Raw genomic sequence first — 17,449 nt, forward strand, 5'->3', positions numbered from 1 at the left:
GCATCGCGGTCAAAGCCTTTGGATCAGGCAGCTGTGTCTGCAGGCAGGCCTGCTGGCTGGAAACCTGGCAGGAAAGGAAAGGCTGGCAGGGGCGGAGCCAGGGAGGGGTGGAGACTGGGCCGGCTGTGGTCAGTGACAAATGCTGGCTGCAGTCCAGCCAGCCCTCTGCCCTTTCCTGAGCCTGAGGGACTGCCACCTCCACTGTGTGCACGCTCGGCTGCAGGAGACAGTAAGTACAGATACCACAATGGGAGGTCCCATGGGCTCAAGGGCATGTAAGGCCAGGAGAGGATGGACTCTAGAGTTACGGGGTTTGGAGGCTGCAAAGCTCTGGAGGAGTCTCACCTCTGCAGTGTCGGGTAACAAGCAGGGGGCTCCCAAGGCAGCAGAGGTGAGTGAGTCCCCCAGGCTCTGTGACTTTATGCTCCACACTAACTCTTGCAGAGCTTCTGTTTCCACGTAGGTAAGATGGAAATAATTATACCCTCCACATGGCGTGACTGAAGGTTAAAAACAGCGGGTGCTCTCACTCAGCATATCTGGCTATGTCTGCAGACAGGTTTGGTTGCCCCAACTGGAGGGAGAGCCTGGGTTAGTGACATCTAGAGGCCAGCGATGCTGCTTGTGATCCCACAACGCCTGGGACAAGATCACAGGCATCATCCTGTTCAAAAGGTCAGCAGGATCAAAGTTGAGAGGCCTTTGACCTGTTGAACAAGACCTGTTTTGAAAGGACCTGTTGACCTTTTGAATAAGACCATGGGGACAAAATGCTGACTGGACAGGAGGCGCTCAGTAAACGGCAGCTTCTGTTGTTTCCTGTGCTGGGAGTCTTGGGTCTTTAGAAATCAAGAACAACAATCTAGTATTATCTGCTTCCCTGAGATAAGGGCATCTTGCCTGGAGGCTGCCACCCAGGCCGGTCAAGGCAGCTGCTCATGAGAGACAGGAACCACTTGGCAGTTTGTTAAATGAACAAAATGTAGAAATAAAGTAAGCAGAATGTTTAGTTTTTCTGAGGGTAGGGCTTTGAGCCGGATAGACAATAATAAAAGGGGAAACCACTCCCTTGAGACAGTGTCCTCACTCATAGATCAGGAAACTGAAGTGTGAAGAATCCAGGTTGCAGATGCCTGGAGGGGACGGACGTGTCCATGGTGTTGACAGTGATGATAAGTAACAGATGTGGACTCATCTCCAAACTTGTCAAGTTGTAGACATTCAATATGTGCAACTTTTTAAAGAGCAGTCATGTCTCCATCAAGTGGCTTTGGTAAAGAAATAAAAGGAAGCCAGAGCTGGCAGGGAGGGAGTTTTTCAAGGTCACCTGGCAAGTGAGCCCTGGGGCGGGGAGAGCTCAGCTCTGGGTGGCCAGCCTGGGTTTTTCCACTACTCAGTGTCCAGCTTGCAGTGTAATGTCTCTGAATCACAGAGAAAGAGACAGGGGTCAGTTCATTCATTCATTCATTCATTCTACCAAGGCGTATGGAGCATCTCTCATGACTGCAAACTCTTGAAGGTGAGAGCAGCACAGAGGAGGGTCCCATGGAGAGAGAGGCCAGAATGAAAAATGTCAATGACAAATGCATAGATAAAGGCACCTGTGTAATTGAAGGAGCTTAGAGAGAAACAGCCAAGGGACTGTTCCAGAGAATAGCTGTGGAAGGGGAAAAGGTCCAGCATGATGGGGTGTTGCAGAGAAGTGGCATTTAAGCAGAGGCCTGCAGCCGATGCGGAAGCTGGCCATGGTGAGAAAGGACGGGGGAGGATTCCAGTAGAGAGGGAAGGTATCCAAAGGCCCAGAGATAGGACAGAACTTGCTGCGTCTGAGAAACTGGGAAAAGAAGAGTGAGCCTGGGGGTACCACATAACCCAGGGCAGAGCAGGTCAAGGCCAGGTGGAGCCAGTTCACAGGAGCGCTTGTGGGTTAGAGCACAAATCAAAGTTAGCGTTGACCTGAAACACAGGAGGTGGCCCTGAGTTTCTTAGGTGAGGAAGTGCTGTGACCATGTTTATGATTGAAGGAGATTCTTTCATATGCTGCATATAGAACGCCTTGCAGGGCAAAGAAAGGAAGTTACTGGGGTGGCTCAGAGGAAGGTGGTGGGAGCTTCCATTAGAGGGCAGTGAGAAAGCCAGAGAGAGGCAGCAGCTTTAAGGCCTGTTTTGGAGATAGAACTGACAAGCCTTGCTGATGGGCTGCAGTGGAACCGGAAGTCAAGATGACTTCTCCCAGGAAGTTCTGCTTCTGGGTCTTCAGGATCTAGAGGAAGTTGTGACGCTGTCTCTCCTCTCTGCTTGGGCTCCAAGCCTCACATTCCTTTTTGTAATGAGCAGATATTGGACAGATCCTCCTCACTAACACACTTCCCACAGCTAAGTCCAACGTGCGCCTGGGCAGGACTTCATTGCCCAACACGGGAAACACGAGCCAGCAGATTTTAGCTTCATGGGTGGTGGGGCGGGGGGGACAGGGGGAGGACTGACCAAGGCCAACCCACCACATCCCCACCACCTGTCAACTCAATTCACCGTGGCCTGGGATGACGGATGAACTTGACTGATCCCCTCTCTTCCCTCTGCACCAACACTAAAGCCAGGAACCCAGGAGAGGGGCAGCCCGACTAAGCTCTCAAGGCACTCGGTGGAGGCTGGTCTGGGGAATGGGAGGCTCTCAGGGTTTCACCTGTCTGTTAAAGCCATATATTTCCACCAGATGCCCAGGACTGTGATGGCAAACCCTGGCTTCGAAACTAAGAAATGTAAAACAAGCAATAGGGGCTCCACTGCCTCTTGGAGGGACCTCTCTAACCCTCTGTTTCTTCTTCTGCACGATTAGGATAGTAAAACCAACTCCATGTTGCTGTGGAGAAGTATAAATGAGCTGATACAGGTGGACCACCTGGGGATACCAGGAGCTGGGGTCAAGGAGGAACGAGGTATCACGCCTCAGAGCCTCTCAGAGACAGGCTATGCATGAGTCAGAGGAACCTGGATTTTAATTCTGGTTCCATCACTCAATCGCTGGAAAAAGCTATTCCATTTTGCTTAGCCACAGTCTATTTAATCTGTAAATAGAGTGAGTAATGCTTATTTTTGGTGAAAGTTAAATGTAGTAATATGTATGGTGTGTCTAGCAGGTTTTTAATAATTAGTGGTTTCACTAATTACTAATTAGGGGGCCCAGAGGGAGCAAGTTTTCTGCATGTCAAACATGGAACCCTGGAGAGCCTAGGTGAACGTGCGGCCCTCCCCAAGCAGACCCTGGGGAGACTCAGTGCATGCCAGGAGAGGCAGCTCCTCCCCACCCAATCTCTAGTGCTTGGCAGGGGGCAGGGGGCTCTGAAGGGGTGTCCACAGCACATGGCCGACTGCAGATGAAGAAACTGAGGCCCAGAGAGGGTGGGGCTTGCCCAGGGTGACCTAGCAGCTGCATAGATGGGAGAAAGGAGGCCAGAGCCTCACTGAGACTCTCTGGTCAGCTGCCCCTGGGCTCTATCCAAGAAGGAAACTCCCCTGCTTCTGAAGCTGTTTTGGAAAGCATTTCTTTGAGGGGGATTATCAGCTCAGTGTGGCTCTGTGGGGGGTTGAGCCACATTGTTTCTTTAGCAGCATCTCCACACATGGCTGGTTCCAACACTTGGCAGGAGGGACCAGATTGTGCTGTAAAACAGACTCATTTAGAGGAGCCAGAGATTAAACCACCCACCCATGTCCTTCAAAACTCTCCAGGCAAGTGCCTCGGTGGGAACAGGCAGGGAGTGTCAGCGGAGGGAGCGGGGGACTCTGCTTGCTCATTATCTGCAGATTAGGGCTATTGTTGGTGGCTACTAAGTCAGGGATTTCCAAATCCGGAAGATGCGGCACAGGAACGGAGGAGGCAGGACTCTGCAGGGGCAGAATGATATGGTGGTTCCAAGTGCGGACTTGGAGGGTCAGAACCGGGCTGAGTTCAACCTTTGCTAATGTTAGCAAGTGACTCCATCTCTATGAAACTCGGATTACCCATCTGTAAAACAGAGCTGGTAGCTGAACATACCTTTCTGGGTGGTATGAAGCTAAAGGAATTGGCACAGTGCCTGAAAGAGGGTACGGGCAATGTGCCCAACTGCTACATCTGCCCGGTTCAGTCCTGGGTTCGGTTTTGCAGGTGGACCTTCTACATGAGCCTCCTTCTCGAAGGAAGCTCAGGGAGCAATTTCTAGACTGGGCTGGCAAGTGTGACCTGCTGGAGCTATTCAACTTCGCTTAAAGCAGGCCTGCAGCCCATGCCTGCCCAATTCCTGAGACCATCTCTTCCCACTGCTAAGCCCCAAGGCCACTCTGCAAGGCATTTCCCACACAGCTGTCTGAGGCCCTTGGGAGTTTGGTTTTAATTGGATCACGGGATGTTGTGGCAGCCTGCCCTTGCCTTCTGTAGGTCTGGGGGACCTGATGACATTGTGCCCATGGAGAGAGCCCAGCAGAAACAAATTCCCTCCACGGTGACACATAGGGCAAAGCCCACATCAGAAGCCAGGCAGGTCCTCTGTACCTGGAAATTAGTGCCAGGCTCACACAAGTGTGTGTGTGTGTGTGTGTGTGTGTGTGTGTGTGTGTGTGTAAAGCGTGTACCTCATGGTACAGTTGAGAAAATGGGGGCCTCAGATGGGGCTTTTGCCAGACACTGCCACGCCCATGGCTTACGCTTCCACAGCACGTGCCCCCAAGCAACCCACGGTGCAGGTGCTGTTACCACCTCTACCTTACAGTTGTGGAGCAGTGGCTCAGGGTGTAACCCAAAATCACACTGCAGGGTGAGATTTGAACCTGGGCAGTGGCTTCAGATCCTGAGCTGTTTCCTACTGCAAAAGAAGGAGGGAGGACTTCTACCCATAGCCAGAGGGGGAGGCATGGGCACAGGAACCGCTCCTGGGTGAAGTGGAGGGGGAAAGAGAAGGACTGAAGTGAAGACCACGTCGGGAGTGATGGGAGACCCCACAAAGGCCCCCTAGGAAGAGCCAGAGGTAAAAACGAGTGCCTCCTTGTCTGGAAGTCGAAGAGATGTCTTTGCCTGCTTGGGCTGCCGCCACCACGTCCCACAGGCTAGGGGGCTTCGGCAACAGAAATTTCTTTCTTTACAACTCTGGAGGCTGGAAGCCCGAGCCTAAGGTGCTGGCAGGATTTGTTCCTTCCAAGGCCCCTCTCCTTGGCTCACAGGTGGCTGTCTCCTCACTGCATCTTCACCCGGTCTTCCCTCTGTGCATGTCTTTATCCTGATATCTTTTTTTTTTTTGGTAAGGACAGAGTCACATTGGATTAGGGCCCACTCTAGTGACCTCATTCTAACTCAGTCCCCTCTTTAAAAGTCCTATCTCCAAATAAAGTCACATTCTGGTGTATTGAAGGTTAGGACCTCGGCATATGCATCGGGGTGGGGGGACACGGTTCAGCCCAGAACAGAAGAGGACGGTGGGGATGCTCGCATGAAGGGGGAAGGCAGAATTCCCTTAGGAGGGGAAGGTGTCTCTCTATGGGACAAGGCTGACCTGGATCAGCCACTGGGGGAAGGACAAGAGGACAGTGGGCATCCTGGTATCCTGCCTGCCCCGGGGGGATGCTCACTCCGTGTTTGTTGAATGAACAGGGCAAGGCCAGCAGTGCTGAGGGCCCCAGGCCTGTAGCTGGTCTGAATACATAGAAGGACCACAGGGCACTGCCATGTGCCAAACCAGGACACCAGAGTGAAGGTCTGAAGCTCACATGCAAGCAGCTTAGTTCCCCAGTAACCCCGAGGTGCTGACGAGAGAAAACAGAGCAGGGGGAACCCTCTCCCTCCATATTCCATCCCCCAAAACATGTCCCTGGAGGTGGATGAGCAGGAAGGATTCCTGCCTGGCAGCCAGGCCCCTGCCTTGGGTCTACACCTGCTCTCCCTACTCCTTCCTTGCCCCATTGTCCCTACATCTTTGTCCTCGAGCCACTACTGCCCTATGTAAACCCCTATTCCCCATCTCAGGGGTGCCATCCCTTCTCTTTGAAGCTGAATGGACCAAACCTACCATTGGGTGGGGACATCTCTGGAAAGTCAGTGCCCCGATAAGCCCTACCCCTCTCAGAGGATACCTTCTCTCTCTCCCTTTCAGAACAAAGGACAGCCACCATGCAGCTCTTCCTCTTCTTGTGCCTGGTGCTTCTCAGCCCTCCGGGGGCCTCCCTCTACCGCCACCACTCCCGGGAGATGAAGAATAGAGTCAAGGACCTCCATGTAAGTGACATGGTGGCCCCCAGCAGCAGAAAGGACTTTACCTTTGACCTCTACAGGGCCTTGGCTGCCACTGCCCCCAGCCAGAACGTCTTCTTCTCCCCTGTGAGTGTCTCCATGAGCCTGGCCATGCTCTCCCTTGGGGCTGGGTCCAGCACCAAGACACAGATCCTGGAGGGCCTGGGCCTCAACCTGCAGGAAGGCTCAGAGGAGGAGCTACACAGAGGCTTCCAGCAGCTCCTGCAGGAGCTCAACCAGCCCAGAGATGGCTTCCAGCTGAGCCTTGGCAACGCCCTGTTCACAGACCCAGTGGTGGGCGTGCGGGACACCTTCATGAGTGCCATGAAGACGATGTACCTGGCAGACACTTTCCCCACTAACTTTGGGGACTCTGTGGGGGCCCTGAAACAGATCAATGACTATGTGGCAAAACAAACAAAGGGCAAGATTGTGGACTTGCTTAAGAACCTCGACAGCGACGCAGTCATGGTCATGGTGAATTACATCTTCTTTAAAGGTAAGGCCCTTGGGCCCAAACCTGCACCTGCTCTGGCTTTTCTGCTGCTCTTATCTAAAGAATACCCAGTTCCCTCACATACATAAAGGCGGGGAAGTAGATTAAATTCTTTCTGGTGCCTGTTGAGAAAAATTAAATGAACAAGCAGCCAGAAGAGGTAAGATGGGTGTCTTCTTGCTGTGGATGGGGTTAGTGAGCCTGGGATGCTGTTTCTTCCATGGAGGAAGAACAATTTGCTGTTTTGGGGCCACTGGGGACCTCTGAAGGCCCAGCTTCCATATGGGCTTTGAAGCATGAGCCCATTGTGGCCACCATGACAAAGACACCAACACCTCAGCCACTCGGGGCAGGACACGGACCCCAGAAGGGCTTAGAGGGCATTTCCCAGCTCCCCATATCCCCCAGATCCTGGAACCTCTGCCCTCATAGAGGCCAAAACTCCCTTACACAAATGCTTGTTCCTCTGAAATGCCTTCTCCCGACTCCTTGGCAAGAGCTGACCTCTGCTTGTTATCTCCCCAACTCTTCCTGTAAGCATCCCTGCTCCCATCTGCAGCTCCGGGCCACCAGGGTCCAGGAAGCAAGAGTGGATAGAGGGGGGAAGGGAGGAGAGGAGAGAGTGAGAAGGGATGAGAAAAGAAGTGAATTGTTAACACCTCCCCTTCCTGTGGTCACAGATCGTATCTTTGGCCATTTGGGTGGCTTTAACAAAATACCATAAACTGGGTGGCTTAGCAACAACAAAAATTTATTTCTCATAGTTCTTGAGGCTGAGAGGTCCAGGATCAAGGCACCAGCAGATTCAGTGCCCGTTCCTTGATTCATGGATGGTGACTTCTTAATATGTCCTTGCTCGGTGGAAGGAGCAAGGCAGCTCTCTGGCGTCTTTTGTAAGGACATCAATCCTGTTCATGACAGATCCACCCCCATGACCTAATCACCTCCCAAAGACCCCCCTGTCCTAACACCTCCACCATGGGGGTTAGGTTTCAACATATGAACAATGGAACAAACACTGAGCCCACAGCAGTGAGTGTCGAACTTGGACTCTGAGGTTTTCTATCCCATGGTCTCCATTACATCAGACTGCTGAGGACAACTGTGAAATAAGCTAAGCAAGGTGTTGGGTGGGGTCTTCCTTTGATAATGATTAAGACGTTAGAAACAGGCTGGGCATGGTGGCTCACGTCTGTAATCCCAACACTTCAGGTGGCCGAGATGGGCAGATCACTTGAGGTCAGGAGTTTGAGACCAGCCTGGCCAACATAGTGAAACTCTATCTTTACTAAAAAATATACAGAAATTAGCCAGGCATGATGGTGTGTGCCTGTAATTCCATGTATTCAGGAAGCTGAGGCAGGAGAATTGCTTGAACCTGGGAGGTGGAGGTTATGGTGTGCTGAGATCGTGCTACTGTACTCCAGCCTGGGTGACAGAGGGAGACTTCATCTCAAAAATAAATTAATTAATTAATTAAAATAAAAAGAAGTTGGAAACAATCATTTATTGCATTTTGTTCAGAAGTTCCCATAGGAAGGTCAGAGAAGGTTAATTGAAGACTTTCCAACGGGAAAAACCATTCATTTCCAGGACCATACTAATTTATCTCCAAAACTTAGATCAAAATATTGAGAAGAGAGTGAAAACAGAGAGATTCATCCAGATACCAGGTAGCAGTCACAGCCAGCCCATCTCTTTTACCCTCTTGACTAGGAGATTTGGCCTTGAGTAACATTAGAGGGTCAAAGAACATCAGGGGTCCAGGGCCTCTGCAGATGTGAAAACCAACCTCCTTTTCTTGCAAATGTGGAAGGAAAAGTCCCACAAGAAGTCCAAGAATGTACCCAAATGTTATAAAGGGACTTGTCTTGAAATTCAAGAGGTTGAACAGTCACTGCTCTGAGGCTGCCGTAAAGATGGTCTCTGCTGGCTATCTTTACTGTCTTCACTCCTTTCATTTGAAGCTGAGAATTTCTAATTCTTACACAAAAAATTCTTTTTCATTTTTTCCTTTTTTCACCTTTAGCTAAGTGGGAGACAAGTTTCAACCACAAAAACACTCAAGAGCAAGACTTCTATGTGACCTCGGAGACTGTGGTGCGGGTACCCATGATGAGCCATGAGGATCATTATCACTACTTCCTGGACCGGAACCTCTCCTGCAGGGTGGTGGCGGTCCCCTACCAAGGCAATGCCACAGCTTTGTTCATTCTCCCCAGCGAGGGAAAGATGCAGCAGGTGGAGAATGGACTGAGTGAGAAAACGCTGAGGAAGTGGTTTAAGATGTTCAGAAAGAGGTACTTTGAGACTACCCCAGGGCTGGCCTACACCCACACCAGCCTCAGGGAAACACACCTGTCCTGCCAGGGCCACACAGCACTGGTGGGAAGGACTTGCCCAGCCAAGGAGCCTCTAAACCCAGAGGCATCCTGTGACATACAGGTCCCAGGGGCCTAGCCCAGCTGGAGGGACAAGGGCTGGAAGCTGGGTTTCTTAGGGTGGTGCCAGAGTGGGCAAAGACCTCTAGGGCAGCCCATGTCCAGGTCCAGAGTAAAACAAGCCTCATCCTAGACAAGAGGTCAGAGGAGCTATAACCACCACCGTTCCTTGGGTTAAGGTGTTCCGTATTAAACAATCAAAACTAAGAATCCAGTACATTCTGAAGCCAAGGGGTGAAGCTCAGTGTGCCAATACCCTAGAACCTAAGAAAGCTCCTTTACCATTTCCAGGCAGCTCGAGCTTTACCTTCCCAAATTCTCCATTGAGGGCTCCTATCAGCTGGAGAAAGTCCTCCCCAAGCTAGGGATCAGTGATGTCTTCACTTCCCATGCTGACCTGTCCGGCCTCAGCAACCACTCAAACATCCAGGTGTCTGAGGTGGGTCCAGAAGCTCCTGTGCATCTGCTTTCCAAGATCTATTCTATTCTCTTCTATCTTATTCTATTCTATTCTTTCTATTCGACTCTACCTCACTCCACTCCACTCCACTCCATTCCATTCCATTCCATTCCATTCTATTCCATTCTATTCTATTCTATTCTTTTTTTTCATTGCATTTTAGGTTTTGGGGTACATGTGAAGAACATGTAAGATTGTTGCACAGGCACACACATGGCAGTGTGGTTTGCTGCCTTCCTCCCCATCACCCATATCTGGCATTTCTCCCCATGTTATCCCTCCCCAACTCTCCGCCCCCCACTGTTTCTTCCCTAGTTCCCTGCCACAGATCCCAGTGTGTGATGCTCCCCTCCCTGTGTCCATGTGTTCTTATTGTTCAACACCCACCTATGAGTGAGAACATGCAGTTATTGATTTTCTGTTCTTGTATCAGTTTGCTGAGAATGATGGTTTCCAGGTTCATCCATGTCCCTACAAAGGACATGAACACATCACTTTTTATGGCTGCATAGTATTCCATGGTGTATATGTGCCACATTTTCCCTGTCTCCTTCTCCCTCTCTCTCTCTTTTCCCACAAGAAGCAAACATTTCATTTTGTGTCTTTTCCTTTATGTAATGGGAAATCATATCTACCACGTTCCTTGGGTTAAGGAGTCCTTTATTAAACAATCAAAACTAAGAAGATACTTACTAGCTGAGTGATCTCCAAAAAACACTTGACTCTCTGAGCCTCCTTTCCCTCCTCTGTAAAACTGAAGAGCCATACCTTGCCTAAAGATGTCAAGAGAATTCAGCGATGACACATGTGATGTGACCTCCCAGCAGAGTGCTTGGGGCAGAGTAGCTGCTCCATTGTTCCATTTCATCCTTGCTCCATGGCTCAGTTGCACAGAAACTTAGAGGGTGATGCTAATAGGCAGAAGCTTTGCCATTTGCTATGATGGCTTCACCCACCCCTGGTGACCTGGTGATAACTGTTTCTCTCCTGCAGATGGTGCACAAAGCTATGGTGGAGGTGGATGAGTCTGGGACCAGAGCGGCAGCAGCCACTGGGACAATCTTCATGTTCAGGTCGGCCCACGTGGGTTCTCAGAGGCTAGTGTTCAACAGGCCCTTTCTGATGCTCATTGTGGAGAACAATATCCTCTTCCTCGGCAAAGTGAACCGCCCCTGAGTGGGGCTTCTTCTGAAATCTACAGGCCTCGGGTGGGACATGAAGGTGGGTGTGCTATGGCCCGTCCGTATGCTGGTAGCTAGTGATTTACACTGGTTTAGTTGACTAATGAGGCATTACAAACAATAAAATTACTAAATAAGATTGCTTCCACCCACACAACCACAAGATACAGGTGCCTTGGGGAAATTTGGAGAACATTCAGTCTTGCCCTCACAATTTATCAAGAAAGATTAGCACTGAGATCCAGAGAGGCTGGTTGACATGCTCAAGTTCACCAGCATGTTAGTGGAGGAGACAGGTCCAGAGTCCAGGCCCTTGATGCCCAGCTCAGTGCCACAAAGCTCAGGAGGAGGGTTCCAGTGGGCGAGGGCCACCAGGAAGCACACATCCAAGCCCGGTCCCACACCTATCAGCAACAGCAACTGTCAGTTCATCCTGCATGAGAAAAATACTGGGATGGGAGTCTGAAATGGGGCTACTCTTTTGGCCCTAACCTGCTGTGTGACATTGAGGCAACATTTTTTCTCTCTGGACCTCAGTTTCCCTCTGTATACAAGGATCAGACTCTTGCTGTGATCCAAAGACTCCTGAAATCATATAGAAAGGCTGAGGTGTGCCCTGTCAATCATGGTTGATTTCAATACACTCAAGAGCCATTCATCCTGTAAGACAAACATCTGGATATTAGGGTGGAAATGGCCCATTTGATGATTGACTATATCATCTTGTGGATATGGTTATAATCTTATGGGCCTGGATGGGAGTGGAAGAAGGGAAGCCTGTTGCAAAGAGTAGAGTATCAGTTGCAGGTGTCAATAACTTTTTGAAATTTATGTTGGCATTAACAATAAAGCATTTTGCAAACGCTGATTATAACTGTCTTTATGGAGGCAGCTCTGGGAATGGTGTCATTGAGAGCTTACTATGTTCCAGGCCAGGTGCCTGGCCCTTCACCTGGATCACATTAGCCCCTCATAGGACTCCTATGAAGAAAGGCATCACTGCTATTCCCATTTCACAGACGGGAAAGGCAAGGCTTGGAGTGGTTAGGTGGTTTACCCAGTCACACAGTTCCTAAGTGGTGCAGTCAGAATTTGGTGCAGGGAGTGTGGCCCAGAGCTATACAGTCAGTCCTGTGCTGTGCTGTGGAGGAGAGTTGACCAGCAGCAAAGCCTCATTCAGGGACATATCAAGTACCAGCTTCCCGCTGAGCCAGGTAAGTTCCCTCCCTCCCTCCACCAAGCACCACGTGTTTCCTGCTCTGTGAAATGAAGATGATCAGACAGACACTCAGTAACCAAATGAATGGGTGAGTGAGTCCTTTGCTGCTCCCAAGTCTGACCCACTGTGCGCCTGCCCACCCCATTCTGAACATTCTGAGCATGCTTCCATGAGGCTGTGCCCCCCTACCTCAGATTCTAGAGTCTGGATTGTATCAGAGATGAGTGCCCACTAGAGGTTACAAGGTCAGGACCCCAAGCCCTGTCCATCCCCCAAAGTACTGAGGCCCCACAATGCACCAGCCCATGCCAGACACTTTGCACCTGTGATCTCACCCATTCCTTGACAAACCAGCAAAGTCTACCATTGTTCCCATTTTATAGACAACAACATAAGTGCTTTCCCAGGGTCCCACAGCTGGTGATAGTGAGGGCCCAGCCCCGACAGCCTAGATGACACATGTGTGGGCCAGCAGCAGGGCAGATGGCTGCAACCACACACAGACCTTTTTCTGCATTTGTGCTGTGGGCTCAGGGTGGCTCTTAAGGATGGGGCCCCTTCGTGCAGACATCCACTCCCGTGTGTTTTCCCTTACATCATGTCCTGTCTGTCTTGGTAAATATTTTTCTCAAGGATTACCCAACCAGTCCAAGGTCACAAGGAAGCCCATCTGTGTGTCACACAAAAGACCAAGGTCCAGCACTGTCCAAACTTTACTCAGCAAACAGTCACAAAGCAGCCCCTGTGTGAGGGGTCAGAGGTGGGCTCTCTGTGGCCTCTGCTACGTGTCACACGTGGAAGCACCATGCTGTGGGTCATCGCAGGCTGTTTAACTCAATTGTCACATGAGCCTGGGTGACAAAATGGCAGAGCAGCTCAGAGAGAGATGGACAGACAGAAGGCATGAACCTCTGAGGAGTCAGGTGTTTGTGGAGGAGGGGACACTGAGCTGGCTTTGGAGCATGAGAAAGACTTCATCTAGCAGATGTGGGAACATGAGTGAGACCTGGAGATGAGTGCGATGTGGTGAGCCGTGAAGTGTAGGGGGCCCCACGGAACTCCAGTCTGGGCCTGCACAGGGCGTGTGGGGGAGACAAGAGGAGGGAGGTGGCAGTGCCGGCGGCTCAGTAACAGAGATCCTAAACCGGAGACTAGTGTGTTGTCTGATCTCTTTCATCCCAATTTCAGGGTAGTTTGGTCATCCACGCCACACTCCAAGTTTGCCCTGGGCCCTTTCTGTCTCTGACCCTCCTGCCTGCACATCAGTAGATGCCTCCACGCAGCCCTCCCAGGGCGCTCACCTCTATCCACAGCTGCTTCTCCAACACTCAAGAGGCTCTCCCGTGCATGGAATGAACTCACCCACAGGGTGAAATCAGGCCACAGTCTGCAGGGCTGGTTTCCCTGAGGCCTCTCCCCTTGGTTTGCAGGTGACTGTCTTCTCCCTATGTCCTCACATGGTCCTCGTCTGCATGTGCCTGGGTTCTAACTTCCTCTTCTCCCCTAATCTCCACCAGTCCTATAAGACTAGCTGCACCCCACATGACCTCATCATAACTTAGTAACCTCTTTGAAGGTTCTATCCCCAAATACAGTCACATGTGGAAATACGGAGGGTTAGGGCCTCAGTGTATGAATGTTGGGAGGATGCCAACTCAGCCAGCTCACTCTCATTATGGTTGCACTAGCACCATGCCCGGTTCCTAGTGGACACCCCAGGAACAGCCATCCACCCAGACTGATGACCCGTGACATCCCCTACCCTCCATGGCTCAGCACATCACACTTGTCTCCAGCTGGTCTCTCTGCCTGGAAGTCTCACACCTGTTGCCACATCTGCTGTCTGAGGAGGTCCTTTTCATGCTTCAAAGCCAGCTTAGTGCCCTCTTTTCTGCAAAAAAGTATACCTGGCCTCTCAGAAGCTTCTTCTTTGTCTCTTTCGTCAGTCTTCCTTTCTTTCTGTCGATCTTTCTCTGAGCGGCTCCACCATTTTGTGCACCCAGAAACCTGTGACAATCGAATTAAACAGGCTGCAGAAAGAAAGAGAAGAAAAACAAATGGAGTCCAACAGCCTTCAATGACCCAGCACGGTGCTTCAATGCTTGAATGACTTGTAGCAGAGGCCCCAGTCAATCCTCCTCTGCCCTTTGAGTTTTTGCAGCTCTTGCCAAGACCATTCATGTTCTTAGAAAGCCCACCTTTATTTCCCTCTCTAGCCACATGGATTCTAAGGCCTCCCCTTGTGAGCTATGATCAGAATGCAGAGAAGTAATACAACGTTAAGACCCAGAGCTCCTTCTCCCTCCTCCCCCTGCAGAGACCCAGATTTTTTTAAATAAATAACCCTGGTCTTCAGCAGAAGAACTTCTCACCACACTGAGCAGCCCTCCCCAGCCTACCCCTGGCTGTGGGGCTTACTTAGCCTATCCATCCAAAGGCTATTTCCTGGGTGCTTAGTAGGAATCCAGGCATGGAGCTAGTGCAAGCGTAATGCTAAGAGTGAGTCTGGCAGACACTGCCCCCCCCAACAACCAGGTAAACAAATAAACAGAACTACAAACTATGATGACAACAATTCATCTGTCCACAGATATTAGCTGATTGTCCACTGTGTGCCTGACACTGTTCCAAGTGCTGAAGAAAAACAAAGAAAACAAAAATCCCTGCCCTTGTAGAGGAAACATTATAACGTGGCAAGATAACACAAAGGAAAGGAATGAAGAATAAAACAGAAAAGTAAAATAGATTGCATGTCTCTTGATGACGAGTGCTGCGGAATGAGGCTGTCATCTAGATGGAGCAGAGAAAGTGGAACATGGTGACATGTCAGCCAAGAGACCTGGCAGACACCACCTTGGCCGAGGGATCAAGGTTGACATCACCAGCTGTGAGCTGTGCTGACATCTTGCTGTCTTCTGTGTGGTATCATGAACCAGGTGCATCCTCTTGGCGGGATCTTCCCCAAATCCAGAACCTTAATCATGAGGAAACAACAGCCAATCCCAATTTCAGGGACATTTGGCAAAATACCCCATCAGTCCTACTTAAAAATGTTAAGTTTGGCTGGGCACAGTGGCTCACCCCTGTAATCCCAGCACTTTGGGAAGCTGAAGCTGTTGGATCACAAGGTCAAGAGATCGAGACCATCCTGCACAACATGATGAAACTCTGTCTACTAAAAATACAAAAATAAGCCGGGTGAGTTTGTGGTCGCCCTGTAATTCCAGCTACTCAGGGGACTGAGGCAGGAGAATTGCTTGAACCTGGGTGGTGGATGTTGCAGTGAGCTGAGATAGTGTCACTGCTCTCCATCCTAGGTGACAGAGCGAGACTCCGTCTCAAAAAAAAAAAAGTGTTGAGGTCACAAAAGGCAAGGAAACCCTGGAAAATGGTGCCTGGCCAGAGGAACCTAAAAAGACATGGCGACTAAATGCCATGTATTTTCCTGGGACAGAATAGGACATCAGTGGGAGAGCTGGTGACCCCCAAGGAAGTCCAGGCTGTCCCAATGTCTACTTCCTAGTTCTGAGGAACGTGCCGTGGTCACATGAGAGGTCCACGTTTACATTAGGGAAAGCAGGGAGAGTATATATCGGGCCTCTCAGAATTGCTTTTGAAGCTTTTCTGTACATCCAAACTGTTTTAAAATAATTTTTTTAAAGAAAATGTTTCAAAAAGAAAAAACCAAATAGCGGAGGGCACTTGGGTGGGGTTGGGAGTTGCAAAGGTAGAGGCAGGAGACCAGTTCAGGAAGCGAACAGAGCACTAAGAGAGACAATCGGGAGGACCTTCCGCAGCCAAGGCCCCGAGGGTCTCTCTGGGGTGGTGCCATTGAAGCTGAGCTCTGAGGGAGAAGCAGGAGCAGACACCGTGAGTCTCTAAAGTGAGAAAAGGGGCGTGCTAAGGATAAGTGACATCTTCACCTCCCATGCTGACCTGTCCGGCATCAGCAACCACTCAAACATCCAGGTGTCTGAGGTGGGTCCAGAAGCTCCTGTGCATCTGCTTTCCAAGATCTATTCTATACTATTCTACTCCATCTTATTCTATTCTATTCTTTCTATTTGACTCTACCCCATTCAATTCCACTCCACTTCATTCCATTCCACTCCATTCCACTCTATTCCATTCCACTCCACTTCTTCACTCCACTTCACTCCACTCTATTCCATTCCTTTATATTCCACTCCTTCACTCCATTTCACCCCTCCAGTCCACTCTATTCCATTCTACTCCACCCCTCCACTCCACTCCACTTTACTCCATTCCATTCTGTTCCACTGCAATCCACTCCAATCCACTCCACTCCAATCCACACCTCTATTCTATTCCACTCGCCTTCACTCCACTCCATTCCACTCCTCTCCACTCCATTCCAGTACTTTCCACATCACTCCATTGCATTCCAGTCCACCCCACTGCACTCCACTCAACCACTCTTTCTATTCTATTCTATTCTATTCTATTCTATTCTATTCTATTCTATTCTATCTATTCTTCTATTTCTATTCTATTCTCTCCTTCTCCCTCCCTCTCTCTTTTCCTTCAAGAAGCAAACGTTTCATTTTGCGTCTTTTCCTTTATGTAATGGGAAGCCTTATCCACCACTGTTCCTTGGGTTAAGGAGTGCTGTATTAAACAATAAAACTAAGAAGACACTTACTAGCTGAGTGATCTCCAAAAAATACTGAACTCTCTGAGCCCCCATTCTCTCCTCTATAAAACTGAAGAACCACAACTTCCCCCAAGATGTCATGAAAATTCAGCGATAGACACATGTGAAGTGACCTCCCAGCAGAGTGCTTGGGGCAGAGTAGCTGCTCCATTGTTCCATTTCAAACTTGCTCCATGGCTCAGTTGCACAGATACTTAGAGGGTGATGCTCATAGGCAGACACTTTGCCTTTTGCTATGATGGCTTCACTTGGGTGGGGCACCCCTGGTGACCTGGTGATACCTGTTTCTCCCCTGCAGATGGTGCACAAAGCTGTGGTGGAGGTGGACGGGTCTGGGACCAGAGCGGCAGCAGCCACTGGGACAATCTTCATGTTCCGGTGGCCTGCCTGGGCTCTCAGAGGATAGTGTTCAACAGGCCCTTTCTGATGTTCGTTGTGGAGAACAATATCCTCTTCCTTGGCAAAGTGAACTGCCCCTGAGGTGGGGCTTCTTCTGAAATCTACAGGCCTCAGGTAGGAGATGAAGGTGGGTGTGCTATGGCCCATCCGTATGCTGGTAGCTAGTGATTTACACTGGTTTAGTTGACTAATGAGGCATTACAAACAATAAAATTACTAAATAAGATTGCATCCACCCACACAACCACAAGATACAGGTGCCTTGGGGAAATTTGGAGAACATTCAGTCTTGCCCTCACAATTTATCAAGAAAGAT

The 17,449-nt window shown here is 50.1% G+C and overlaps 1 protein-coding gene and 1 long non-coding RNA gene across 3 annotated transcripts; both read left to right on the forward strand.

Annotated features, from left to right (window-relative positions):
- Positions 1 to 112: 112 nt before the first annotated feature.
- Positions 113 to 11,707, forward strand: SERPINA5 (serpin family A member 5). Of its 2 annotated transcripts, none has more exons than XM_017547029.2 (5): positions 113 to 229; positions 6,126 to 6,761; positions 8,788 to 9,058; positions 9,491 to 9,638; positions 10,653 to 11,707. In XM_017547029.2, the coding sequence occupies exons 2-5, from the start codon at positions 6,143 to 6,145 to the stop codon at positions 10,833 to 10,835; spliced, it is 1,221 nt and encodes a 406-aa protein (XP_017402518.1). In that variant the 5' UTR covers positions 113 to 229; positions 6,126 to 6,142; the 3' UTR covers positions 10,836 to 11,707. The 2 variants fall into 2 exon arrangements, with proteins under 2 accessions (XP_017402518.1, XP_017402519.1); XM_017547030.1 differs by having other exon boundaries at positions 140 to 391; positions 10,653 to 11,703.
- A 4,251-nt stretch (positions 11,708 to 15,958) lies between these two features.
- On the forward strand, positions 15,959 to 17,357 carry LOC119473921. Its single transcript, XR_005203189.1, has 2 exons — positions 15,959 to 16,037; positions 17,033 to 17,357. It is a non-coding gene; the product is annotated as an uncharacterized LOC119473921 (long non-coding RNA).
- The last annotated feature ends 92 nt before the right edge of the window (positions 17,358 to 17,449 follow it).

Source organism: Cebus imitator, unplaced genomic scaffold (assembly GCF_001604975.1).
Source record: "Cebus imitator isolate Cc_AM_T3 unplaced genomic scaffold, Cebus_imitator-1.0 Scaffold193, whole genome shotgun sequence".
NCBI classification, from domain to species: domain Eukaryota; kingdom Metazoa; phylum Chordata; class Mammalia; order Primates; family Cebidae; genus Cebus; species Cebus imitator.

What these genes read in the sequence shown, in the direction of transcription:
- SERPINA5 (XM_017547029.2), top strand. Translation starts at nt 6,143, where the DNA reads ATGCAGCTCTTCCTCTTCTTGTGCCTGGTGCTTCTCAGCCCTCCGGGG. An exon ending in GAATTACATCTTCTTTAAAG is followed by an intron (nt 6,762 to 8,787) that starts GTAAGGCCCTTG and finishes TTTCACCTTTAG; the next exon opens with CTAAGTGGGAGACAAGTTTC. An exon ending in CAAACATCCAGGTGTCTGAG is followed by an intron (nt 9,639 to 10,652) that starts GTGGGTCCAGAA and finishes TCTCTCCTGCAG; the next exon opens with ATGGTGCACAAAGCTATGGT.